The following is a 22,258-nucleotide window of genomic DNA, read 5'->3' as shown; positions in this document are numbered from 1 at the left end:
CCCCCGTCCGTGAAAGCCCCGGAAAAAGCTCAGAGGTCGGCCCGGGGCAGCGCCCAGCTCGGGTGAGCAGTGTGGGGCGGATCGGAGGGCCCGGCGGCGTGGCGAGGGGCAAAAAGCCCTGAGGGTTGGGGAGCTGAAGAAACAGTGGGCACCGCTGACGCCTGGCGCGGACGGGGAGAAGAGGCGCCGCCGCCGGCCCGCGCCCCTGAGGCAGCAGCCGGTCCCGCCGGGCCTGGCCGCCGCGCCGCCTATGGCGCGGCAGCCGCTGCTACAAGACGGGCCAACGCGGGCTGCGCGGCCTGGGCGGGGCATGGCAGGACGGGCAACCGGGCCCGGCGCCATGGCGGAGGGGCGGAGCGTCGCCCTGAGGGTGCTGGAGCTGAAGGAGCGGCTGGGCTGCGCGCAGGAGCCCGCGGAGGTACCGGCGCCGTGGCCGCGCTGGCTGCCGGCGGCGGAAGGCGGGGGCTCCGCCCGCGGGCGGCAGGGGGCCGCCCCGCTCTCCTAACGTCTACTGCATATGTTTACGTGTAGATATGTAACGAGTGGCGTTGGGTGTGGCGGTGCCGCTGGCGGGCGAAGCCCCTGCTGGGGCCGGCTGAGCCCGCCGGCCCTCGCCGCGCTGAGGCGATCCGGGCCCGCGCAGCCCCCCTCGCGCTGTCCCGCCTCGGCGTTGGCTGCCGGGCCCTGCCGAGCCCGGAGAGGGTCGTTCGAGCTGGGCCGCCGATTGGGAACCGTGTGTGAGACTGCAGCCCTCGGTCTCCGCGTTTTTCCCTCCCTTGTCGTGAGCAGGAGGGGTTGAAGGAAGGCTGGGTAGCGGTCAGGTCACGCGTCGTTATTTCCCGGGTGGGTAAGGGCTAAAGCTTTCTGTGGGTGAGCAAGAGGCCCTGCGGGCAGTCAGGTGAGGAGGAGAAGGGCAACCAAAGCTGGGTGTCGTGTCGATACACCTAACACGTAGTGCTGCTTGCCTGAGGTCTTGTCAGCCTGTCCAGAAGGTCAAAACACAGTAGATGAGGTGCAAATTTCTACGATCATAAGAGCTTTTCTCGGTGAAATAGGTGTTTCTGCTTTATTTTAATGGCGTGCGGCAAGAGGAGTGGGAGCTGTCACACCCTGCGTTGTTGTTATTCCTGGTGCAAGAAGAACAAAGCTGCTCTTATCTCTGAAAGAAATTAAACAACCTGTAGGATAGCGGGGCTGCTCAGTAGCTGCAAGGACTAGATAAGGAATGCTTGAAGCGAGCAAACATCAGTGGGGAGATAGATCAGAGCAGCCTATGGAAGCTGCGCTTGACACTCTCGAGGTACCAAGAGGCAGACAGGGTATACTATTCTAAACTATTGATATACTATTGATATACTATTCTAAACAAGCACAGGCTCCAGCGCAGAGGGGGGAAGAAGATACCCTCCATTCTCTGAGCAGCAGCTTGGACTCTGAAGGAAATGGAAGCAAAACAGTATGTGCCAAATTTGGCTTCTGTTCTACCAAGTGATAAATCACGTTTGACTGAAGAAGCTGTATTCAAAAGGGTGAGGTTTTCTTGAGGGTTGAATTCAGTTTGAAAGCACGAAACGCATTTGCCAAGACATTAAAACTTGATACAAGTTTGTGGAAGTATTTGGAGGCAGAGGGCAGCAGTAAAACTTAATCTGCATTGCATTTGGTAGTTAATGAACTTGAAAAGCTTAGTCATGAATTGTATCTACTGTGTGTATTCGAAGTGTGTGTGTGTATGCATGTATGGGAAATACTGATTTTCTTAGCTAATAATGGTTTATCTTCCTGAATGCCAGTTCTGTAAGCTATATCTGTCAAAAATGCAAATATCTGTGCAGGTGCTTCTTTAGATATTTTAATTTGCAGTTCAATGAACCTAAAATTTCTTCTTGTGCTACAGAAGTGGTCAGATATTATAGTCTTTGAGTTTTTTAATACTTGGGGTTGATGTTGATATACTATTCTAAACAAGAGCTTGAAAAGGAAAAAGAAAGAAACAATTCTAGAGGTAATTAATTTTTAAGTGATCCCAAACCAGTAAGTTTCAAAACACACTTAACTCAAGTGAAAAAATGTGAATAGCCCTGGCAGATTTGGCTCTGTTAAGGGAGGAGATGCACAGTTTTTATGTGGCATGACTGTAAGCAGGTGCTGCATAAAATGGGGCTAATGGTGGTGCTGCAGCACTTCTGTTGTCCCTGGTAAAACTGTATAGTGAAATAGGAATAGTTACGGATAACAGGGGCTAAGGAGTGGTAGGGGAAGTGAGAAACTGATAACCGTAAATTGGCAGTGATGAAATACACTGCTAATAAAAGGTAAATCTAGTAGTAAAAATGTGTGGTTATCATGTTTAAAGGCAAAGAGGAAAGTTTTAGGTATGTGTGGAAAGAATAAATCAGTATTACAGATGTGTATGTCGGTAAGTGTTGGTGTTGTCAAATATTTCTGTTCCATACTTGAGAATGATATTTGTCTTGACACTTTTTAATAATTGCTAAATACTTTGTGATCTGGTAGTAACCAGGGAAGATGCAGAACATTGATTGTTCATGTCAAAAGCTTCTTAATGTGTGAGGTTTGATAGCTACCCCAGTGAGTTTTCAGAGAATTGACCAAAGAATGAACAGAACTAATGATTTAGGTATTGACTGATGCTCAAGGCACTAGGGAAGTTCAGCAGGAAAGGGAAAAAAAATTACTGTGCTATTGGCTTATACAGGTAAATGAAATGGTCTTCATTGACATTGGTCATGAAGGAATGTGTTGAGCATGATGTTGTATACAAGATGTAATTGGAGTAGAATTAAAGGATGGTGCCATGATCCATGCCACTCAGTGAGACTTTATGTAGATATGTACTGCCAAATTTATCTCAAATTATATTCAGCTGACACTAACTGTCGTAAATAAATGCAAGTCTCTTAAGGCATTTGACTTGTTTCTGTATGATGCTGATTACAGTAGCAACGTTATGGACCTGATGCAATACACAAAATGGATTTCAGTTGCCGTCACCAAATATAAGTGCTAGACCTCATCAGAAAACAGTGTTGATTTGATTTGTGGTTTTGGTTGTGGGTTTGTGGTGGCTTTTTTGGGGATGGGAGGTGATTATGCATCTGTTCTTGACATGATGCTACTCAAATCTTTCTTAATTTAGAAGACAGCAAGTATTGTAGGCAAGTACTACAAATACTGAAGTAATTTGTGTCAAATGAAGAGAGATTCTTCTAGAAACCAACTTTGATCATCTGTTAGGCTACATTCATTTGAGCAACACACATTTTAACATGGCTCAGTGGAAAGTCATAGCTAGGAGCTGTGAATATAGGTCACTCGGGATATGAGACTGCATTTTGGAAAGCATTGATTCAGAAAATGATTTGGAGCTCTGATGTATTACTGGTTGAGTATAAAATTGCAGTACAATGGAATAAGTGCTGTCTTTGGGTAGCTCAGCAGGGTTATGTTATTACCGCTATATAGTATTAGAGGGACAATTACAGGAATATTATGTCCTGTTCTGGGGACTGTTTTTAAAAACAACGCTGCCAGACTGGAAAGATAGTAAGACAGCTTGAGAATGGCTAAGGCTCTGGCTAGCATAACTTACTAAAACTAAAGAACCAAGGTGAAGTGTGTGATTAGTGTTTACGCTTCTGTGTTGCATAAGTTGTTTGGAAGAAGATTTTTTTTTTTATTTAGCAGAAAGAGATCATGAGTTTCAGTAGGTGAAAGCAAAACTAGACAATTTTTTTAGGGAAACTTTTTTTACTGAGGACATAGGACTGACTCACTGGGGAATGTGTTGGGTTTTTCTAACGTGTTGTCTTCAAAGCCCTGGTACTCTTTCAGATGAGCTGTCTAGCTCAGCTAGAAGTTATGGACTTGATGTGCATTTAGCACTTGGTGAAATTTCATGGGCTGTGTTATAGAAGAGAACAGGCTAAATAATCATAAGGATCCCTTTGAGAGAGATGCAGCTAGTGAGCAAGGAAGAGGAGGGAAGGAGAGAAAGCAAGGAGTTATTGTGGTGAAATGTTGAGTCAGTCCCTTGACCACAGATGGCCTGGGGACCTGGTAATGGGTCCCATCCTTCCCAAGAGTCCAGGCTCAGCTAGGAAAAGTGAGGTGACTGTACAACACTCATAAAAGGGAGGTTGGAACAGCACTGATGCAGTGGGAAGAGACCAAACTCAGTGCATCTGGGATCTGTTGTTATCATCACTCTGCTTTCAATTTTGACTCTGGAAAACTTTGTTTGCTGACATGCTTCTTACCTATTGTTCATTACCTTTGCCCTCTGCTTTCCAAATGCCTGCCTGCTTTCCCTCCTTCCCTTCATCTTAGCTCGCTCTTGCTCCTATTGTCACCTTTGCTTTTGTCTCTCACTAGTACACATGTGCCAGGTCTCAGTTTGTCCATAGGCTTCTGCTTCTGTTGTCTGTTTACATTGCAAGAAGACCTGTGTCTTGGGCTTGCTCAGAATGCCATTTATTGGAAAAACAACAATCCTAAAGGCTTTGACTCATCTTCTAGAAATTGGGATGTATTTAGGAATTGCATAGAACAGTTCAGGAATCATATGTAGAAATAACTTTTATGTTCTTCATAGTTTTTTTTTTATAAAATTTACCATCTCCTTTAAAGTCAATAGAGTTTTTCCATGAGGGTATAGCTGATAGTGGTATGCAATGTAAAATAGCCTGAAAGCCAGTGGAGGGTTACATATGTATTGTGCATATATAGGACTTGGGGAAAAATTACTGGGTACAGTCCAGTGAGATAAGAACCACTGCATGGACTGCAAATGCTATGGTAAAAGATATGGTTAGAGCAAGGCACCTCAACAGTCAATCTTCATTTTGTTTTTGAAGGCCTGCTCAGAACAGACTTCAGATAAATGACTTCTCTTTTTGCCTTACTTTATGTAATAAATGTAATGGTCTGCCGTGTAAATACAATGACACCAAAGTTTGTGTTCTAACAAGCTTCAGTTTCAGTGACAGGCTTTACTGTGTCTTATGTTTCACAGTATACCTTTTTGTGGCCTTCACCAAAGTCTGATAGGTATTGGAGCTTGGTATTTGTGCTTTAAAAAGTCCTTCTTAGTCTTTGCTGGAGAGTTTTGATTTTTTTTTATTAAACAGGATAAATACAAAGTTTCTCTGCTGTTACTGATGTTTGCCACAAATTACATTTGCTTGTATCCTGATTGTGTAAGTTTGATTTTAAATGCCAAGGGCTTGGACACGGGCAATTCCTACAGGCAGGCTTGATGCTGCCATTTACATTGCCCAGTTCCCGTGCAGGGCAAATGGAGCTTGCTCTCCTTTGGTACATGCATAGCTGCTGATCTCACCGCAGCCTAAGCAGCTCCCTGCTTTCAAGAGATCAGGATTGCTTCTCCTAAAAGAACTGTCAGAGTGTTTGATCAATGTTTTCTATTTTCTTTTTAATGAAACCCTCTTGTTTGTCTTAATTAGTCAAATGTGATATACATTTCAAGAAAGCAAAGTGAACAGTGTGGTCTTTGGTTTAGGAAACTTTGGAAGTTTTGTCTTTCATTAAAATGTGTTGACTGTTTTCAGACATGCTTGTCATCTAGGTACTTTTGTAATTTAGCCTGTTGTTTTGAAGTTGTATGAAGAGTAATTGACTGCTTCCTGAATCTGTTCTTCTGAAATGAACTTGGCTTTATGAATTAACTTAGTCCAAAACTCATCAAGAGGAAACACTCAAAAACCCCAATTCTCCTTGCAGCTTGATTAAAACATCTTCTAGTATCCTGTGTATAGGATTGTCTTTGGGCTATGGGATTTATTCCCAGTGGCTTGCACTGCTTGAGTGTCTAGTCATCCTATACAGCCCAATATATCGCCTCACCAATGGGCTATGTCCTTTTGGTTGCAAAATAAATTAAATAAGAAAATTAACTAACCTGACACTGATAACATAGTTTCTAATGATTTTGATTAATATTGTGAGCAATTATTTGTTTTGCTTAAGCATCTTTGCAACACGCTTTCTGGTGGGGATTATTTAGCAAAAGTCTTCAGTTCACAAAATATGCAGTCTATACCTGTGAAGTGTCTGGAAAAAAAAGTTGAATGTTAAGCTTGTATTGTCATGAAAAGGAAGAGTAGTTCTCTTGAGATGCAAAATTGTTTTTAACTTAATTGCATATATTGTTGACTCAACTTGCTGGCTCAGGGAATATCTTATCCTTAAATAGGAGATAAGCAGAACATCACATGGCTTTCATACTGGTTCCAAAATTTTGGTCAGGGTGCTTTTTGTAGGTATCCTGCCATTTTGTAGTTAGCTGAAGCTTTTGGGAGAAAGTTTGGTTTGCTACCTCTGGTCCTAGGTATATATCTTACTGTTACAGCTTTTATCATGTCTTCCCAGGCTGTGGAACATTTCTCCTGTACTTCTTTAAGTCTGCGAAACACTATTGCAGGGTGGATGATTTACAGGAAGAACTGTATGCCAAACATATAGATAGAGCCCGCTGTACACGATGAAATTCAGTGTCAAGTGTGGGATTCCACTACTAATGCATTATAGGAACAATGGAATGTAGAACAACAGAGAGAAAGTATCCCTCCAGTGCTATTTGTAAATTGTTTCTTCAAGTTTGCTATTCACTTATTTTAGTACCTTTTCTACCTCCTGCAATATCTAATATGGTAAATGACAGTTCATCAGTTATTTAAGTTATCATAGCTGTTATTATAGTTAAAACGTTTCTGGGTAGTCTGTTTTGCATTACTGCAGGTTGCTGGCGTTGCATTTAGAAGTGGCAATGATCTGAAAAACTTGATTAGTATTCCTCGCTTTGTGAAAGCCTTAAGAAATGCTGTTACTTCAGCTGCACGTTAATTCTGTCATCTACATAACGCAGCTTCATGGAAGTTTGTGAAAGATAAGGCAAATGGCTTGTGTGTGGTCAACTGCAAGACTCTGTGTTGCTGTATACCCCCTGCTAAAGAAATTATGTTATTGCCAAAGAAAGTTATACTCTGCTTATAAATGGGACTTCTCTGTTACTAAAACACTTCTCATAGGAAGATAAGCCATTTTGTTTTGGAAAAATTCTTTCCTGCTTTGGAAATGTTGAGTTTTATAACAGGTGTACACTTTGTCAGTGTGAAACAAAACAGCTGTTCTAGCTTGAGCTCATTTTCTTAATGTACAAATTGCAGTTAAGTTTTCAAAACCTTAGTTTTTGTAAACTGGGCTCCCACCAGCTCTATTGTCCTTTCTTGGCCTGGGCTGATGGAGTGGTGCTGCTGACTGAGAGACCTGCTGGGAGACTTGCTGCTTTTTGCATGGTGCTGGTTCTGTATAATGCAGCTTTTCTATGGTTCTGTGACAAATGAGGGTCACTGCTACACAAGGATTATGGGCATATATATGTAGCCTGTACTAGTGTATTATTGATCTTTAACGTAATCTCTGTAGTGGTAAATTCATACCTACTGGATTTTCTGTTATTACTGAAATTGGGGGGTTGGCAGAAAGGTACAAGTTCCCAGCATAGACTTCAGGCACAGCCCTGACGTGCAGTAAAGGATTGCTTACATTTTGCTGGAGTTACTGGATATTCCTCTTAACACTATTGAGTATTTTTGGATTAAACATGTGAATGAGGCTGAGAAAAATAGAATAGGTTTTATGAATATTTGTTTTTTTAAAAAAAATAATCTTATGTTTCCTTCCAGATTATAAAAACACTTAAGGTACTACAGGATTTGGATATATCACTCGATATTCTAGTGGTAAGTGACCAATAATACATGAAACTCTTCCATAGTGAGTTACTGTGTAAATGTCAGGGGTCTGCAATCATAGAAGTTGTGAACATTGCTGCATTTTGTAATTTTGACTCTTAATCATGATTTGTTTAGAGTTCTGTTCAAGGAACCATGGAGCCTTTTCCAAAAGCTGGGCATACAACTTGACAAATGCAGTGCTGTGCCAACAGTGATAGTACTGAGTAGGAATCTGAGCCTATAGAGAACACTTTGCTGCTCAGGATTGGTTTCTTCTCACTGTAAAACTGCTTTCAAGTCAATGCTTAAGACAAAGCAAATATGTATGAACTATTCTTTAGGACAGTTGCCTAAATCTTCTGTCTTTCATTAGCAGCTCAAGATTAGTTTCTTGCATTTAAAGAGCAGGCATCCCAAGTTATAGAGTAAGGATACTTGTGACTTGTATCCTTATCCAAGCTGCATCCTGTCAAATTTTATATTAGAAATTCTCACACTGGTCTATGAAGCTGCTAGTTATTATGAGCAATGTGTCTGTATTTTTGGGAAGAAGAAAAATGTGGGTTTTGTGAGAGCTCTTTGAAGAGTAAGAGAAAAATATGGTAATAGAAAAGATATTTGGCTGGCCTATTCAGGCAAAAAGGCATTTGCTTGCCTAAAGACAGGTAGATTTCTACTGGAATACAGCAATATTTATGTACTTTTACTGGAAAACAAAATAATCTCATATTGCAATTAGATGTCTGCAGACAATTAATGTTCCCAGCAGACTTGCATGTTTTATAACATGGCAGACTTTGATGGAAGCCTTCAAGTCAAATAGGGGAAAGAGATGTCTTACAGCTGAGGACTCCACATATCTTTAACATATTTGAAGAACATAAATAGTTTTAGGAAATAATCCCACTAAATTTCTTGCATCTATTTGCAATACACTGGCCTACTAAACCAGTATTGCTAAAATTATATAGAAGCTAAATCTCCTTAAAGTGAAATTAAGGAAGCCTTTCCTAAGGTGTGAGCCAGTTATGCGGGAGTAGCACATGTATAGCTCTTGCTGAGACTTCACAGAAGTATCATTTCAGTAGTTAGCAAGAGCATTAACAGGTGCTGCTAACCTAGTGAATTCCAGGTTTTGTGTGTCTTAAAAGTGAGAGAGTTCATGAATCAGAGATACTTATTGATAGCAAAGGATAAAAAAAAAACCCACCTATGATACTTATATACACTCAAAGTCTGCAAGATAGTTGTGCTTAAACAACGTAAAACTCACTAGAGCAAGATTTGAAGGCACAATGATAACGTAAAAATAATTATACTGTGGGAAAACAGAAAATGACAGGTTTTAAATGTTAGGGGTGGGTTTTTTTTCCCTGTGGCTGAAACTGAGACTGAGTTCAGTCATATGAACTCTGTTCCTCTGACCCCTCTACCCCAAACTAGTCCTGGTTGAGATGCATTTTAGATTTCAATACATCGATCATATGTGCTCTCGAACACGCTGAAACATACCTGCATAAGCCTGAAGGGAATTTGAATTGATTAATCGAATTCACTGGGGCACCATTTTGTGGGCATAAGCATTTGAGCCCAGTGAAATTCCTGAAATACATACACTTAATGGAGGAAAATGACTTCTCTTAATTTTATGGATTAAGACTGAATTTTGTTCCCTGTATTTGGTTATAAATATTTACCTTCAGTTCTGTTTCCAGTGTAAAGAGTGCATTTATTATTTCTTTAGCTGCCATAAGACTTCTCTGACTACTAGGCTAATACTGTTTGTAGCAGTTTTAGGGAAGGTTTTATTTGGGATGATAGTTGTGATTTATTCTGCCCATCTTTCTTGCACTGTCTTCAACAGGAAACTGGCATAGGCAAAACAGTTAACAGTTTTAGGAAACATGCCACTGCTGGGAATGTAGCTAAAACCCTGGTAAAACAATGGAAAAAACTTACTCTTCCAGAAAATAAAAGGTACGTGTGAACTAAATTTTTTTTCTAAAAGTTAATTATACTTTGGTGTAACTTTATAAAATACAGCTTGGAAAGCTTTGTTTGGAATGACAAATAAGCATGAGGACAAATCCATAAATTGCATGGAAGAAATTAGCCTGTCTGTGATTTGTTTTCTGATGTTATATAAGAGCAACAAGTATTGGTCAATTAGCCAGCCAACACTCAAAGACTTCAACTGTCTCTTTTTGACTAGCATAAGTTCTTAGGTCCCAGCTGATGCAAGCAGGACTAAGCCAGTGACATGCACTGCTCTGTGTTTTTTCAGGGAGGTGGGAAGCTTGCTCTTTCTTCCCAGAGTGGTGGTTAAATGAGGCTCTCCAGGGATTTGGATGTATAGAGGGCTTTCCTATAATGTTCTTGTGAACTGAGAGGGGCTTCCAATATTGGAGGAGTCATACTGAAGAGATGCAATTTCTTCTCAGAATGAAGCAGCCACCACTGCCATGCCCAGGCTGACTGTGCTTTAGATGTTTTGCAGATGACTGACAATTTGAGGCAGTTGAGCTGAAAAAGCCAAATAGTGCATTTTAAATCTGAAATTGTTCAAACAACATGAAAGTGCAATAGCAGAACCTGTGATAAGCAAAGCATAAAGGCTGACCTGTTGTAATCTATATCATCTGCAGAGCATGTCGTAAATTCTCTGTCTCATAGTTATTTCAAGTACCATGTCTGTGTTATAAAGCATGCAGGGAAACTTGTGTAAAAAGTGGTATCCAACATGTTATAAGCAAGTAGTACAGTGTCAGGCATGTTTTCCTACTGATGGTTATGTCCCTACTCCCCACTTCTCTTGCTGTCAATTCTTGTTGCAGTATTTAGGGGTGCTGGACCCAAGAGCTGCTTCTCTGTGATTCTGTACTGATGATGGAAGAATAAAAGCACAGCAGAGCACAGTTCTGGGTCTTGTAAAATTATGACACATGGTGTAATTTAATGCTTTTAGTTTTACTAATGTAGGTAAAAAGATTGATTGTTCAAGAATTTAGCATCAGATGTAGCATGGGAAGTTATTATTTTTTTAATGTTGCAGTGATCACAGGGGAAGAAAACAAAATACTGAAAAAGATGAGACAAAATCTTCTGGTGCCAAGGAGATTAAGCCTTCAGAGAAGTCCAAAGCATCTGTACTGGCCTCCAGAAGTTCCAATACTGCTCCCATTTCTAAAAAGTTGAATAAGCAGCGTATTTGTAGTGAAAAGACCCACCAAAGTAGACATTCTGAGTCTCAAAAAGAATGTGATAATAAAGAATGTAGCAGCAGTGATTCTAAGGACGCTTCCCCGGTTACCAATCCTCAGGCTAAAGAAAGTGACTTCAAAGAGACAACCTCCACAGACAGCAAGAAAGTTTCAGAAAAGCAGCGTTCCTCTGTAGTCAATAAAGACTTACCACCCCTGAAGGAAAAGCCTAGTAAGGATGCTTCCAAACAGAGAAATCCTAAGCATGTGAAGAAACCAAACCAAAAAGTTGTCATAAAAAGCAAAGCTGAATTACCTAGTGATGAGGAATTTGAGCCCCCTACTATGTCTTTTGAATCTTATCTTAATTATGATCAGCTTACCAAAAAAAGAAAGAGGAAGGCTTGTCCTACTTCAAAATTCCCTCGTGCAAAAGAGGGAGAGGAAGATGTAAAAAAATGTGAGGATGATCAGTCGGAAACTCCCAATAAAAAGGTAAAGCCCTGCGTGGTTGAGATAATAGCAAATAAACTGCAGACTAATAAGTGTTTTGGTCTCTTATTTTCAGTGAAATTCAGCTGTATTTATTTTAAGCAACAGATTGCATGGCTTTGACATATCAGCTGCATTGCAATAATTGCAATAATTGGGACAAAAAAATGATTGTTTACTGCATATTGGCAGTTTATGGTCGACTTGTCCTGTATTTTTAGGATGATTTCCAATATGGCAATAGTCTTCGATCCATATCAGCTAATCTGCTTTTTACCTGCCAAGTAAAGGTCCTTACCTTTGGAAGCCTGGTTTGTGACTGTAGCAGCTGTTTGTGTATAGCACAGTCCTTTCATCAGATGCTGTGGTTCTTTAATAGTGAATGTCTGCAGTGGAACTGAACTTTCTTCTTTTAATGCATTGAAGTAAACCACAGTATTGCATATAAAAATAGCTTATACATGTTCGTAATGTGAACTGTCCTAGTTCCTTGAAGTGGAAGGAGCTTAAGTAGCTCTTCTGAGCCAAGGTAGATCTAAACATGTGTATTAATTAGACCTTTTAAATGAAGCCCTTCTGTGCATTGGGAATTAGATGTCTCTTCAGTCTTTTATCTTCACTGTGATGTGAAAGCTCCAGGCTTTATTTATTGTGGAAGATCTGCAATCTGAATTGGTATCTTCTGTCCCCTATAGAGAAATATTAATGTAGAGGCTTGTGTATAATACTCTAGCATAAACTGCTTGAGGAAAAATCTTGGCTGTTCAAGCAGTTGTGAAAAGTTATTAAAGGTACTGAAATGAAGTTCAGGGAGATGCAAGTTCTGGGCTGTAAGTGCCTGGCTTACAATTGGAGGACACCTAAGACCCAATTTAGATGTTGCACATAATGCAGAGCATTTGTAGGTAGCTGTACTTGCCAAACTGCTGCATCCTTAAATCACTTTTTAAGGGGTTATCTGTGAAAATTTTGAGCTAAATGGCTTATCCAGCACAATATAGGAGACTTGACAGGACCAGGTATAAAGTTGTTTCTTGTCTTTCAGGATAGCACTTAGGTTGCCTTTAAACATTTAATTGTGGTTTTGTCATCTTGCAGTTTTGTCTCATTCACTGCATGCCTCTAACCTAAATAGTGATTTATATGAAAGCCTGTTAGCTGAATTCATCTGCTCTGCTCTTTAATCTCTTTTTTTGCACTGATTGCAGATATCCTACTAAGTTCCTTTTGTGATATAGTCTTGGTAAGCAGAGTATGAAAGGATATGCTGAAAAGTAATGCAGTGAGGAAATTTTAGTGCAGAAAAGCAATAATTCTAGTTATTCTAGTTAACTTCGGGGTTTGCTTAAGGGGTTTTTTTGTAGCTTATTTTAAGCCTTGGTAACCCCAAATTTGTCATGTTGAAGCAATGTTTCCTTGACTGTGCACAGGCTAAGGTGGCATCCCTCCAAGATCTTCTTAATACTCCATTGCCTAAATTTCTGACAGGCATCTCAATCTCATCTCCCTCATATGCTGCAGACTTTAAAGGTAAGTAGTATGCAAGGCTGCTAAATATGAAACAGTGCAGGTTTTTACAGCTCTATGTAGAGATGTCTTTATCCCCTTTTCTAATAAACTAATTAGGTCTTCTGTCCATGGGAAAGAAATGCCTCACCTTCACTTTCTTGTCTGTAGAAATTATGTTGAAGCTGAAGGGAGTTATAAGGCTTCCTTCTTCTGGCTTGCTGAATAAAGAAATACTGTGGAAGGTTACCACAGATGTAGAGAGCGGCTGAGGGAACTGGGGTTGTTTAGTCTGGAGAAGGGGAGGCTGAGGGGAGACCTCATCGCTCTCTAAAATTACCTGAAAGGGGGTTGCAGAGAGGTGGGTGCTGGTCTCTTCTCCCAAGTGACTAGCAACAGGACAAGAGGAAATGGCCTCAAGTTGTGCCAGGGGAGGTTCAGGCTGGATATTAGGATAAATTTCTTTACTGTGAGAGTGGTGAGACACTGGAATAGGCTTCCCAGGGAAGTGGTGGAGTCACCATCACTGGAGGTCTTCAAGGAACGTGTGGATGAGGCATTGTGGGATATGGTTTAATGGGCATGGTGGTGTTGGTTGATGGTTGGACTTGGTGATCTTGCAGGGCTTTTCCAACCGTAGTGATTCTGTGATAGAGAAGGCACACATCAGGTGGTAGTTCTACAGACTCCATTTATCTTTACTCCTGTCTGTACCTTACAGTAAGGCAAAGCCTTAGTAGAAATTATCTTAGGTAAAACAAGTATAGGAAGCTCTAGGTGTAGCTTTGGCATAGGAAGTTGCTAGCATCTTTATAGGTAGATGACACAAAATGCCAGTGGTTCCCCTAGCAGCTCTTGAGGTTTCAGTGGTTTCGTATTACTCTGGTCTTGAAACATCACTGCTATTGCAGCTTCTGGCCTCTCTAGGATAATTCAGGAAGATCAATAATGTGCTGTAGACTGGTAACAGAATAATCTAGTTGTGAATGCAGTTTATGTAGGCCTGAGCTAGATAATGTAAGGCTGGTTTGAGTTGGTGCAGCTTACTTGCAACGTACATGCTGTTTTGGTGTTAGATGATGATGAATGGACTTCTGTAATATATAGTACATGTAAGGGCACCAAACTGTAATGCAGTAACTTTGTATTTCAAGAAAAAATAATATACATGTGTCCTACCAGCTGTGTTTCTCTCAAAGTTGAATGTTTGAAGCATTATAAAATGCAAGGTTTTCTTTACCTTCTGACCTGATGTTTTGTTTGCAGCTTCCCTAGCACCTGTTGTAGAAGCACCCCAGCAAGTCAGTGAGACAGTTCAATTCACAGGACGGAGGCTGAACTCTAAAATGCAAGTTTACTCCGGCTCTAAAACAGTCTGTCTTTCAAAGATGCTTACGCTGTATGAACAGTGCATCCGTGTGCTTCAAAATAATATTGATTGTGAGTACTTCAAGGGATTTGTAGCAGGCTGTGCCTGAAGGTGTATTACCTTTCTTTTTTCTCCATGCCAACAACTGCCCTACTAAAAGATATTGCCCCTCCCAGAAATAGCGACTCAGAGCAGGTTGAAAGGCACTTAAAAGAATGGATTTATGGCCATGCTGAAATATAGCTTTGTTTTGAAAGCTTACCTTCTTTAAAGTTCCAATTTTAGTTAAAATGTGATGTCCTATAAATTATAAGCCAAAAAGCCTGCTGATTATTTTTTTCCCTCCAAGATGTTTGTTTACATAGAATGAGTGATCAAGAAATTTCCCTTGCATAGGCAGAGGGGAGTGATGCACATTGGTAAAGATGGGGCAATAGCTATTCAAAGATGCTTTCTCCATCCTCAACTGTAACCACCAGTCAGTATGGAACTGCTGATTTATAAATATTTTCATAGCCTGACTTCAAAACAGGTGTTCTGTTAGTGCTTGCTAAAATTAACTTGTATTTTTATTTTTAAACTGTTTGAGTGGTGTTACCCACTGAGTGAAATAAATGAGACTGAAAGTACTGTCCTCTTTTGTAGCACTACATGAAGTAGGAGGTGTACCCTTTGAAATTCTTGAGCCTGTGCTAACACGTTGCACACCAGAGCAGTTGTTTCGAATAGAGGAATGTAATCCGGTAAATTCTGCCTTGTTAAACTCAGGGAATCACAGTGGACAAGGCATCTGTTTCTGCTTTCCTTGCACCCTTTTTGATAAAGATTCTCCATGGGCTACACTGGTTTCCTGTCTTGCATACTTATTTCTTTGAATTCAGCTGTCATTATCAAGCCTCCCTTTCTCAAGTGTCAGGATTTAAAGCATTTGGGAGAATTATTACTGATGACTAAGTGAAAGCCAGTGGGGTAGAAAAGTATTTCTGTTTCTAAAAATAAGAAAAAAAACCACCGAAACCCACAGTATTTACCACTGAAATAGCTGGGAAAGTCATAATAGAACCAACTGTTTTCAAGTTACAAACTGTTAAGCATACCAATCAGGAAGTATCTGGGGTGAGATTTAATGTGTATGGTAGATTTCTTATCTACACTGTTAAGACTTTGGCTCCACAATGTATTTGGACATCGAGATTCTGAGTGTGTAGCACTCTGTAGTGCAAGTTGGCTACTTCTCTGCATGCCTGAAGTTGAGAGCTGGTGTGGCCTGAGCCTGTGTTGGAAACGCAAGTCTAGACTGTAAGCATGCCTCATTAACTCAAATGTAGAGCTCTCCTATTTGAAGCTATGCAATTTCTAGGCTGCATGGTATTGCCACGCTCCATGTTGCGATTACCTGTGAGAGCATGTGGAGTGGGATTTGTTCTGCACCTTTCCCTTCTTGGGGATTGGGCTTTGTCTACAGGCTCAGCTAACGGGTACTCTTGAAAATGTTATCTTAAATCAAAAATTTAAAAATACCTTATGTTGAAACTAGACGTTTACAGAAGAGTCTGACCAGTTGTGGAAGAAACACTGCCAGAGAGATTTTAAAAATGAGAGCCTTCTGGAATATGAGTCTTGGCGTGAAATGTACTTGAGACTGTTCAATCAGAGAGAAGAAAAACTGAAGATGCTTACAAAAAATATTCTTTCAGCTCAGTCTGAGAAACCAAAAGGTAAATACCAAAAGGTAAAATCTGTGGTTAGCTTTTCCACTTACAATACTATTCTTGACACTTACTATGTAGGTTTTATTGATTTATTTGCACTGAGCACTAATGCTGTATCTCTAGGAGAAGACGTCAAGAAAGAATGCTGTTCCTTTTTAAGTTAAAGTTGCTCAAAAAATAAATGCATGCATTAATAAAATACATTAATTCATAGTACTTGCAGCATACAGTAGACAAATCTTGCCTTACTGGTTAGACTGAGGATTCTAAGCAACAATGCAAAGAGTACAGATGTAATTACGAATACCTAAGTTAATATGAAGAAATGCTCTATGCAGTCTGTATATGATTTGCCATGGTTCAGTTACTACTTTGGTACCATATTCTGCTTTTCTGAATGATTTTTTTTCCCAATTTAAACCTAAAAATTGCCACACAACTATATAATCAAATGAATTTTGAAAATAAAGGGAAGAAAGTCACATATCCTCTGCTTCTCGCTGCTGTATTAGGTCGGCAAGTAAAAATGGCTTACATGACTGGCGCAGCAAAACCACCCAGGAACATTCGCCGACGGCAAGAAATCCACGGGACAGCAGGACCTGTTGCCCAACTTCGTCCAATAGAGAAGGGCAAGTAAGTGTTCTGTACTATGCTTTTAATTTGAGTTTAGATGCCTTTGTCAGTACAAAAGCTTGCTGGCAAAATATTTTTCAAATTGTAAATAGCTCTCTATTTACTTTTTTAAGCAGCTAGTGGCTAGAAACTAACTTGCCTTTTAAGTCTTGCGTGCTCCTCTGCCGTCTATGCATTGTCATTGCACATTTCTCCAAAGTACCAGTGATGAATTCACCCTCTCAGCTGGAGAGTGAGTGGATGCTGTTGTTTTTCTCCAGATTACACTAATGCTGCTTGACATCCTGGGGAGATGCCAGTGTTGCTGTTTTGTTTTTATAAACCTGCCTAGTAGCCTCACATGTTCTCCTGCTTTCATAAAATCCCAGTCAGCTGTCCAGAGTGATATAGCTGACCAGAGGGATCTCAGCAACTTTTAATACTCTTGATTGTGGCTTTCTGCTTTGGCAGCTTTTAAAGGAGTGTGTGGAACAGTCAGTTTGTAGCAGTAACCAACACTAATCACTGGAGGAACAGAAAACTGGGGTCCTCCAATGTTACCTTTGTACAGCACAAAGCCAAATTTTCTTTGACACCTTAGTTCAGAGTAGTTAAACAGCCATGAGAACCAAAGCTGAGGTGTGATGTTTGTCCTACCATTCCTGCCAGCCTACTGAACTCTCTTGTATCCAAGAGGATGGCTGCAACAGGGAGATAAATGAGCTGTAGCATCACCTTCTACTGCTTCTTCCCTTCTCCACTGTGTGAAGACAGACTGCTGGTTTTTACTGTTTGAATATCTGTTCTTGTCTGACAGAAAAATCAGCAGTTTGGTTCAGCAGCACCCCATGTGTTTGAGTCCACATGCTAGCAGCTGGACCATAAAAGCTACGGAGAGTATTCATACTGCCTGAACATGGGTATCTTAAGCCATGGTCAATCACTTTGTGGCTGCTGGTGAGCATGGTGTCCTCCCTTGTCCCCATTGCCAGTGGTTGTTCCCATGTTGGCATAACTGCTCTGCAACTAGCTCTCAAAATTATCCTTTTGGGGAGGTGGCGGGTGGAATATTTTTCATTAATCTGAATTAGGGAGCAGTTGTGCAGGTTGACAGGTATGTGAGTAGATAGTGACAGATAGCTGGGAACAGGCAGGATAGAACTTAAGCTGTTGCAAATGTGATGCAAGACTGACTTGGTATAGCTGAACATGTCAGGAGAGTAATTTTAAGTTGTTTCTGTTCTGGTGCTGCAGTGCCTGCAGTTGTGCAGACTAACTGTTTGGTCTTAGGCACATGAACTAGATAACTGACCTGGGTTTATTGGGGGGGGGGGGGGCGGCGGCGACCACCCTACAAAACCATGGGAAAATGTGTTTTCTGTGAATTTCAGGAGCTTGACTTAGTTGAGCAGTCTTGACTTAGTGCTCAGGATGGTGGTGGTATGGGGCAGGAATGACAGCCTGGATGTAGGAACTTCTTAAAAGCTGATTTTTACACCAGATACGATGTTTTTGCAGCTGCACCTTTAGGTGATTAAATTAGGAAGCTTCTTTCCATACTGTTGCTGTTTTCAGTGAAAAGGTAGTCCCCCACCAAGGCAGTAGCTTAAGGCACTTTGAGTTAGGCCTTTGCTTTCAGTTGCCCTGTGGGAGGTTGTATCTGTATAGTGACAGGCCAGCCTTCCAGTTTAGGTGCTTCAAGTACAGTAGTGTAAATGTCCTTTCTGCTCCAGTAATCTCTGGACCAGTAACTGAACGATGTACTCAAAGCCCTGCATGTTTTTTTTTTTACTCAGGCATGATAAATTAGGAAGAACTGCTGTTTTGTGAAAGAAGCCATAAGGGGGTTGTTGGTTTGCCTTCTTGAGAAACAAGAGTTTGTTTAGGCATGATGAGCTAACTTCATTGCTTTGACCGTGTCTTCTGAAAACATGTCGGTTTTGCAGGTTGTAGAATTTGTACAGCTGAAATCTTCATTGAAGAAGCTGTTTTTTCAGGAGCTAAAAAGGAGCTATGGCAGATGTGCGGATCCCTGGCAGGCTGCTGTTTGCAGTTCAGCATGCAGCAGTATACGATAACTGGCAGCAGATGTCAGTGACTGGCTCAGAGGCTTACAAGGCTGCCCAGATTGGTGACATCGTGCCAACACTTTAATGCTGTGTTGGTTTAACTGTCTTTAGCAGTAGCCATCAACTCTGTATCTGTGACTGCCTCAGTCCTTGTCCTGTTGGTTGAGGATCCCAACCTAATATTTAGGGTTAGTTATTGTGCCTTTTCCTAGACATTGCTGCTTTAAAAAAAAAAGTGTGTAAATTTGCCCTCACTTTTTGGCAGAGAGGTAGTCAGCAGTTCAGCTGTGTTCAAAGAGGAAAACAAACACAAAGAGCAAAGTACAACACAGGGCATTATGAATCACAATGGTATTGCGAAACATTTTGATGTCTCATAAATTCTGATCATTTAATTTTAAAGACAAATAAGGTGCATCAAATCTAATAAATGGAAAATTTGTGCTAGAATAGAAATGGCTGGATGACCACCTGAGGTCCCTTCTAACCTGAAGTATCCTATGATTTTCATATGTACCACAGGACTGACTTATTAAAATACTGTCTTTGAGGTGTAAAGTCTTAAATGTTTGTGATCAGTCTTTTTCCTCCAAAATAAGCCAGAGCAAATGGTAGTTTCATATCAAAAGCTAACTTTTTGCTTATTTCCTTGTTTTGAAAGAACAAGAATTCCAGAAAGCAGAGACAGAAATAACACATCATCAAATCTGAACCCTACTAACAACAGTGGAAGCTGTAGCTCAAGTGTAATGACTCAAGATGGAAAGAAGCCTATCAAAAGTAAATGGAATTTCCTAAGATTATCTTGATAATTGTTTTAACTTGCTGTCTATTAATATATGCTTAATATTATGCTAATACCATTTTAAGTCACTCACTGCTGTAATCCTAACTGGTCTCTTTTTGTTGTTATTGAAGAAATTGCACCAATCATGAGGAAAACTTTGAAAGCATTGAAGAATAGAGCTGGACGACGGTAAAATGAGGCTGCATATTTGAAGCTTATGTGACTGTATTCCATGCTACAGCTAATGAAAGTAGTGTTAATGTAAACATTCTTCAATTTGCCTTAGTTAAAATAGTTATGAAACATTGCAGGGATGAATGATTTGCAATAAAAATTGAAACACCTGAATCCCTTCATGCTGCTGCTTTCTTATTCATGAACGAGGAAAACTGAATTGAAATAAGGTCAGTACACAACAATGACAAATCAGTTTATATGGACTTTTATAGATGCTGTCTTTATCAGCTTATGTACACATTTGCATAAGCTTTTCATGGAAGCACTTAACTTTAACCTTGGCGAAATATAACCACAGCTTATCTCATAGAAATGGCCACAAGGTGTACTTAGATACCATTGCAAATAGGTCTTGGCGTCTCTAGCACAAACATGCTTTGGAAACCTTGTGTATTTGCTTCACTAAAGGTTTTCCTAGGGAGACGTCTATATTCTTCTTTTTATAAAAACACGATTTGGTTGGGTTTTAGTTTTTCCTCTTCCAGAAACAGAATACTCTTTATAAGACAGTCCTGGAGCTCAACTTCTGACCTGCTGGAAGTGGGCTGTGAAACTCAGGACACCATGTGCTTTTTCAGCCCTTTTACTTGACTTAGGCAATGAGCCTTTAAAGGAGAAGTAGGGGAAGACAATGTCTTAAACTTAAATTGCTTTTTTAAAGCAGAGTTTATATACTGCCAGGGTAAATAGGGTGGGCCATGACAGTGAGTTAATGAAAAATCACATGTTATTCAGGAGCTCTGTCTAGTTGGGACACTTTTTTGGTACAATAATTAAAACCAGACCTGTCATTGTGTGTCACTATCTAAAGGCATTAAGTCCTTGTGTGGGAGATAGTATTTTGGGAACAAGAACGAGGGAGGGAAACAAAGAATGTCATCAGTTTGATGCTATGTATCTTGTAGAACTCATGCAGAATAATCCATTTAAGTCTGGAGATGAGAGAAAACTTGTGCTATACTCTGATCTGCTGCTCACAACCTTGAATATGAGCTTTTTGTGTTCAAAGTGAAAAGGCTATTTGGTCTTGAATAGCTACCCTTTCAAGAGTGGGGGACTGCTGAAGTTTGGGGTTGGTCTATGAATGGGTTTGCTTTTAGAAAGGAGATACATCTTTGTAGTTGCTTCATTTAAACCAGTTTACTTGCATGATTTGTAAGTCTGACTTTGCCTTGAAGGTATGGCTTACAAATGGAGGGACTCTTTCAATAGACTGCGCTCAGTAGCTGCAAGTAGGCCTTTGTACTTCTATAGGATTTGATATCCCACTCAAGGGTACTGAGGGAGCTGGCAGAGGAGCTTGCCAAGACACTCTCCATCACTTATCAACAGTCCTGGTTAACAGGGGAGGTCCCAGGTGACTGGAGGCTTGCCAGTGTGATGCCCATCTACAAGAAGGGCTGGAAGGAGGATATGGGGAACTACAGGCCTGTCAGCCTGACCTCGGTGCCAGGGAAGATTATGGAGAGGTTCATCTTGAGGGAGCTCACAGGGCATGTGCAGGACAACCAAGGGATCAGACCCAGCCAGCATGGGTTCATGAAAGGCAGGTCCTGCTTGACCAACCTGAACTCCTTCTATGACCAGGTGACCCACCTAGTGGATGAGGGAAAGGCTGTGGATGTTGTCTACCCGGACTTTAGTAAAGCCTTTGACACTGTCTCCCACAGTATTCTCCTGGAGAAGCTGGCGACTCGTGGCTCAGACAGGTGCACTCTTCACTGGGTAAAAAACTGGCTGGATGGCTGAGCCCAGAGAGTTGTGGTGAATGGAGTGAAATCCAGCTGGCAGCTGATCACAAGCGGAGTCCCCCAGGGCTCAGTTTTGGGGCCAGTCGTGTTTAATATATTTATCGATGATCTGGATGAGGGGATTGAGTGCTCCCTCAGCAAGTTTGCAGATAACACCAAGTTGGGCGGGAGTGTTGATCTGCTTGAGGGTCTGGACAGGCTGGGTCAATGGGCTGAGGCCAACTGAATGAGGTTCAACAAGGCCAAGTGCCGGGTCCTGCACTTGGGTCACAACAACCCCACATAACACTAGAGGCTTGGGGATGAGCGGCTGGAAAGCTGCCTGGCAGAAAAGGACCTGGGGGTGTTGATTGACAGCCGGCTGAAGATGAGCCAGCAGTGTGCCCAGGTGGCCAAGAAGGCCAAGGGCATCCTGGCCTGTATCAGAAATAGTGTGGCCAGCAGGAGTAGGGAAGTGATTGTGCCCCTGTACTCGGTGCTGGTGAGGCCGCACCTCGAATCCTGTGTTCAGTTTTGGGCCCCTCACTACAAGAAGGGCATTGAATCACACACAGAATCACTAAGGTTGGAAAAGACCTGTAAGATCATCAAGTCCAACCAAACAGGTGCTGGAGCGTGTCCAGAGAAGGGCGACAAAGCTGGTGAGGGGTCTGGAGCACAAGTCTTATGAGGAGCGGCTGGGGGAACTGGGGTTGTTCAGCCTGGAGAAGAGGAGGCTGAGGGGAGACCTTATCACTCTCTA

The 22,258-nt window shown here is 41.3% G+C and overlaps 1 protein-coding gene across 1 annotated transcript; it reads left to right on the top strand.

Moving 5' to 3' along the window:
- The first annotated feature begins 340 nt into the window (after window positions 1-340).
- Window positions 341-19,733, top strand: ELOA (elongin A). The gene is made up of 11 exons (XM_059835732.1): window positions 341-418; window positions 7,728-7,784; window positions 9,643-9,755; window positions 10,831-11,473; window positions 12,901-13,000; window positions 14,243-14,416; window positions 14,991-15,088; window positions 15,883-16,063; window positions 16,570-16,693; window positions 19,403-19,521; window positions 19,660-19,733. The coding sequence occupies exons 1-11, from the start codon at window positions 341-343 to the stop codon at window positions 19,719-19,721; spliced, it is 1,749 nt and encodes a 582-aa protein (XP_059691715.1). The 3' UTR covers window positions 19,722-19,733.
- The last annotated feature ends 2,525 nt before the right edge of the window (window positions 19,734-22,258 follow it).

Source organism: Gavia stellata, chromosome 2 (genome assembly GCF_030936135.1).
Source record: "Gavia stellata isolate bGavSte3 chromosome 2, bGavSte3.hap2, whole genome shotgun sequence".
Lineage (NCBI taxonomy): Eukaryota > Metazoa > Chordata > Aves > Gaviiformes > Gaviidae > Gavia > Gavia stellata.
The sequence above is the reverse complement of the archived record's forward strand: the minus strand, read 5'-3'. Positions and strand labels throughout refer to the sequence as shown.

Coding starts and splice junctions, on each gene's coding strand:
- ELOA (XM_059835732.1), top strand. CDS start 341: ATGGCGGAGGGGCGGAGCGTCGCCCTGAGGGTGCTGGAGCTGAAGGAG. Junction 419..7,727: donor GCGCGCAGGAGCCCGCGGAG/GTACCGGCGCCG, acceptor GTTTCCTTCCAG/ATTATAAAAACACTTAAGGT. Junction 11,474..12,900: donor CGGAAACTCCCAATAAAAAG/GTAAAGCCCTGC, acceptor GACTGTGCACAG/GCTAAGGTGGCATCCCTCCA.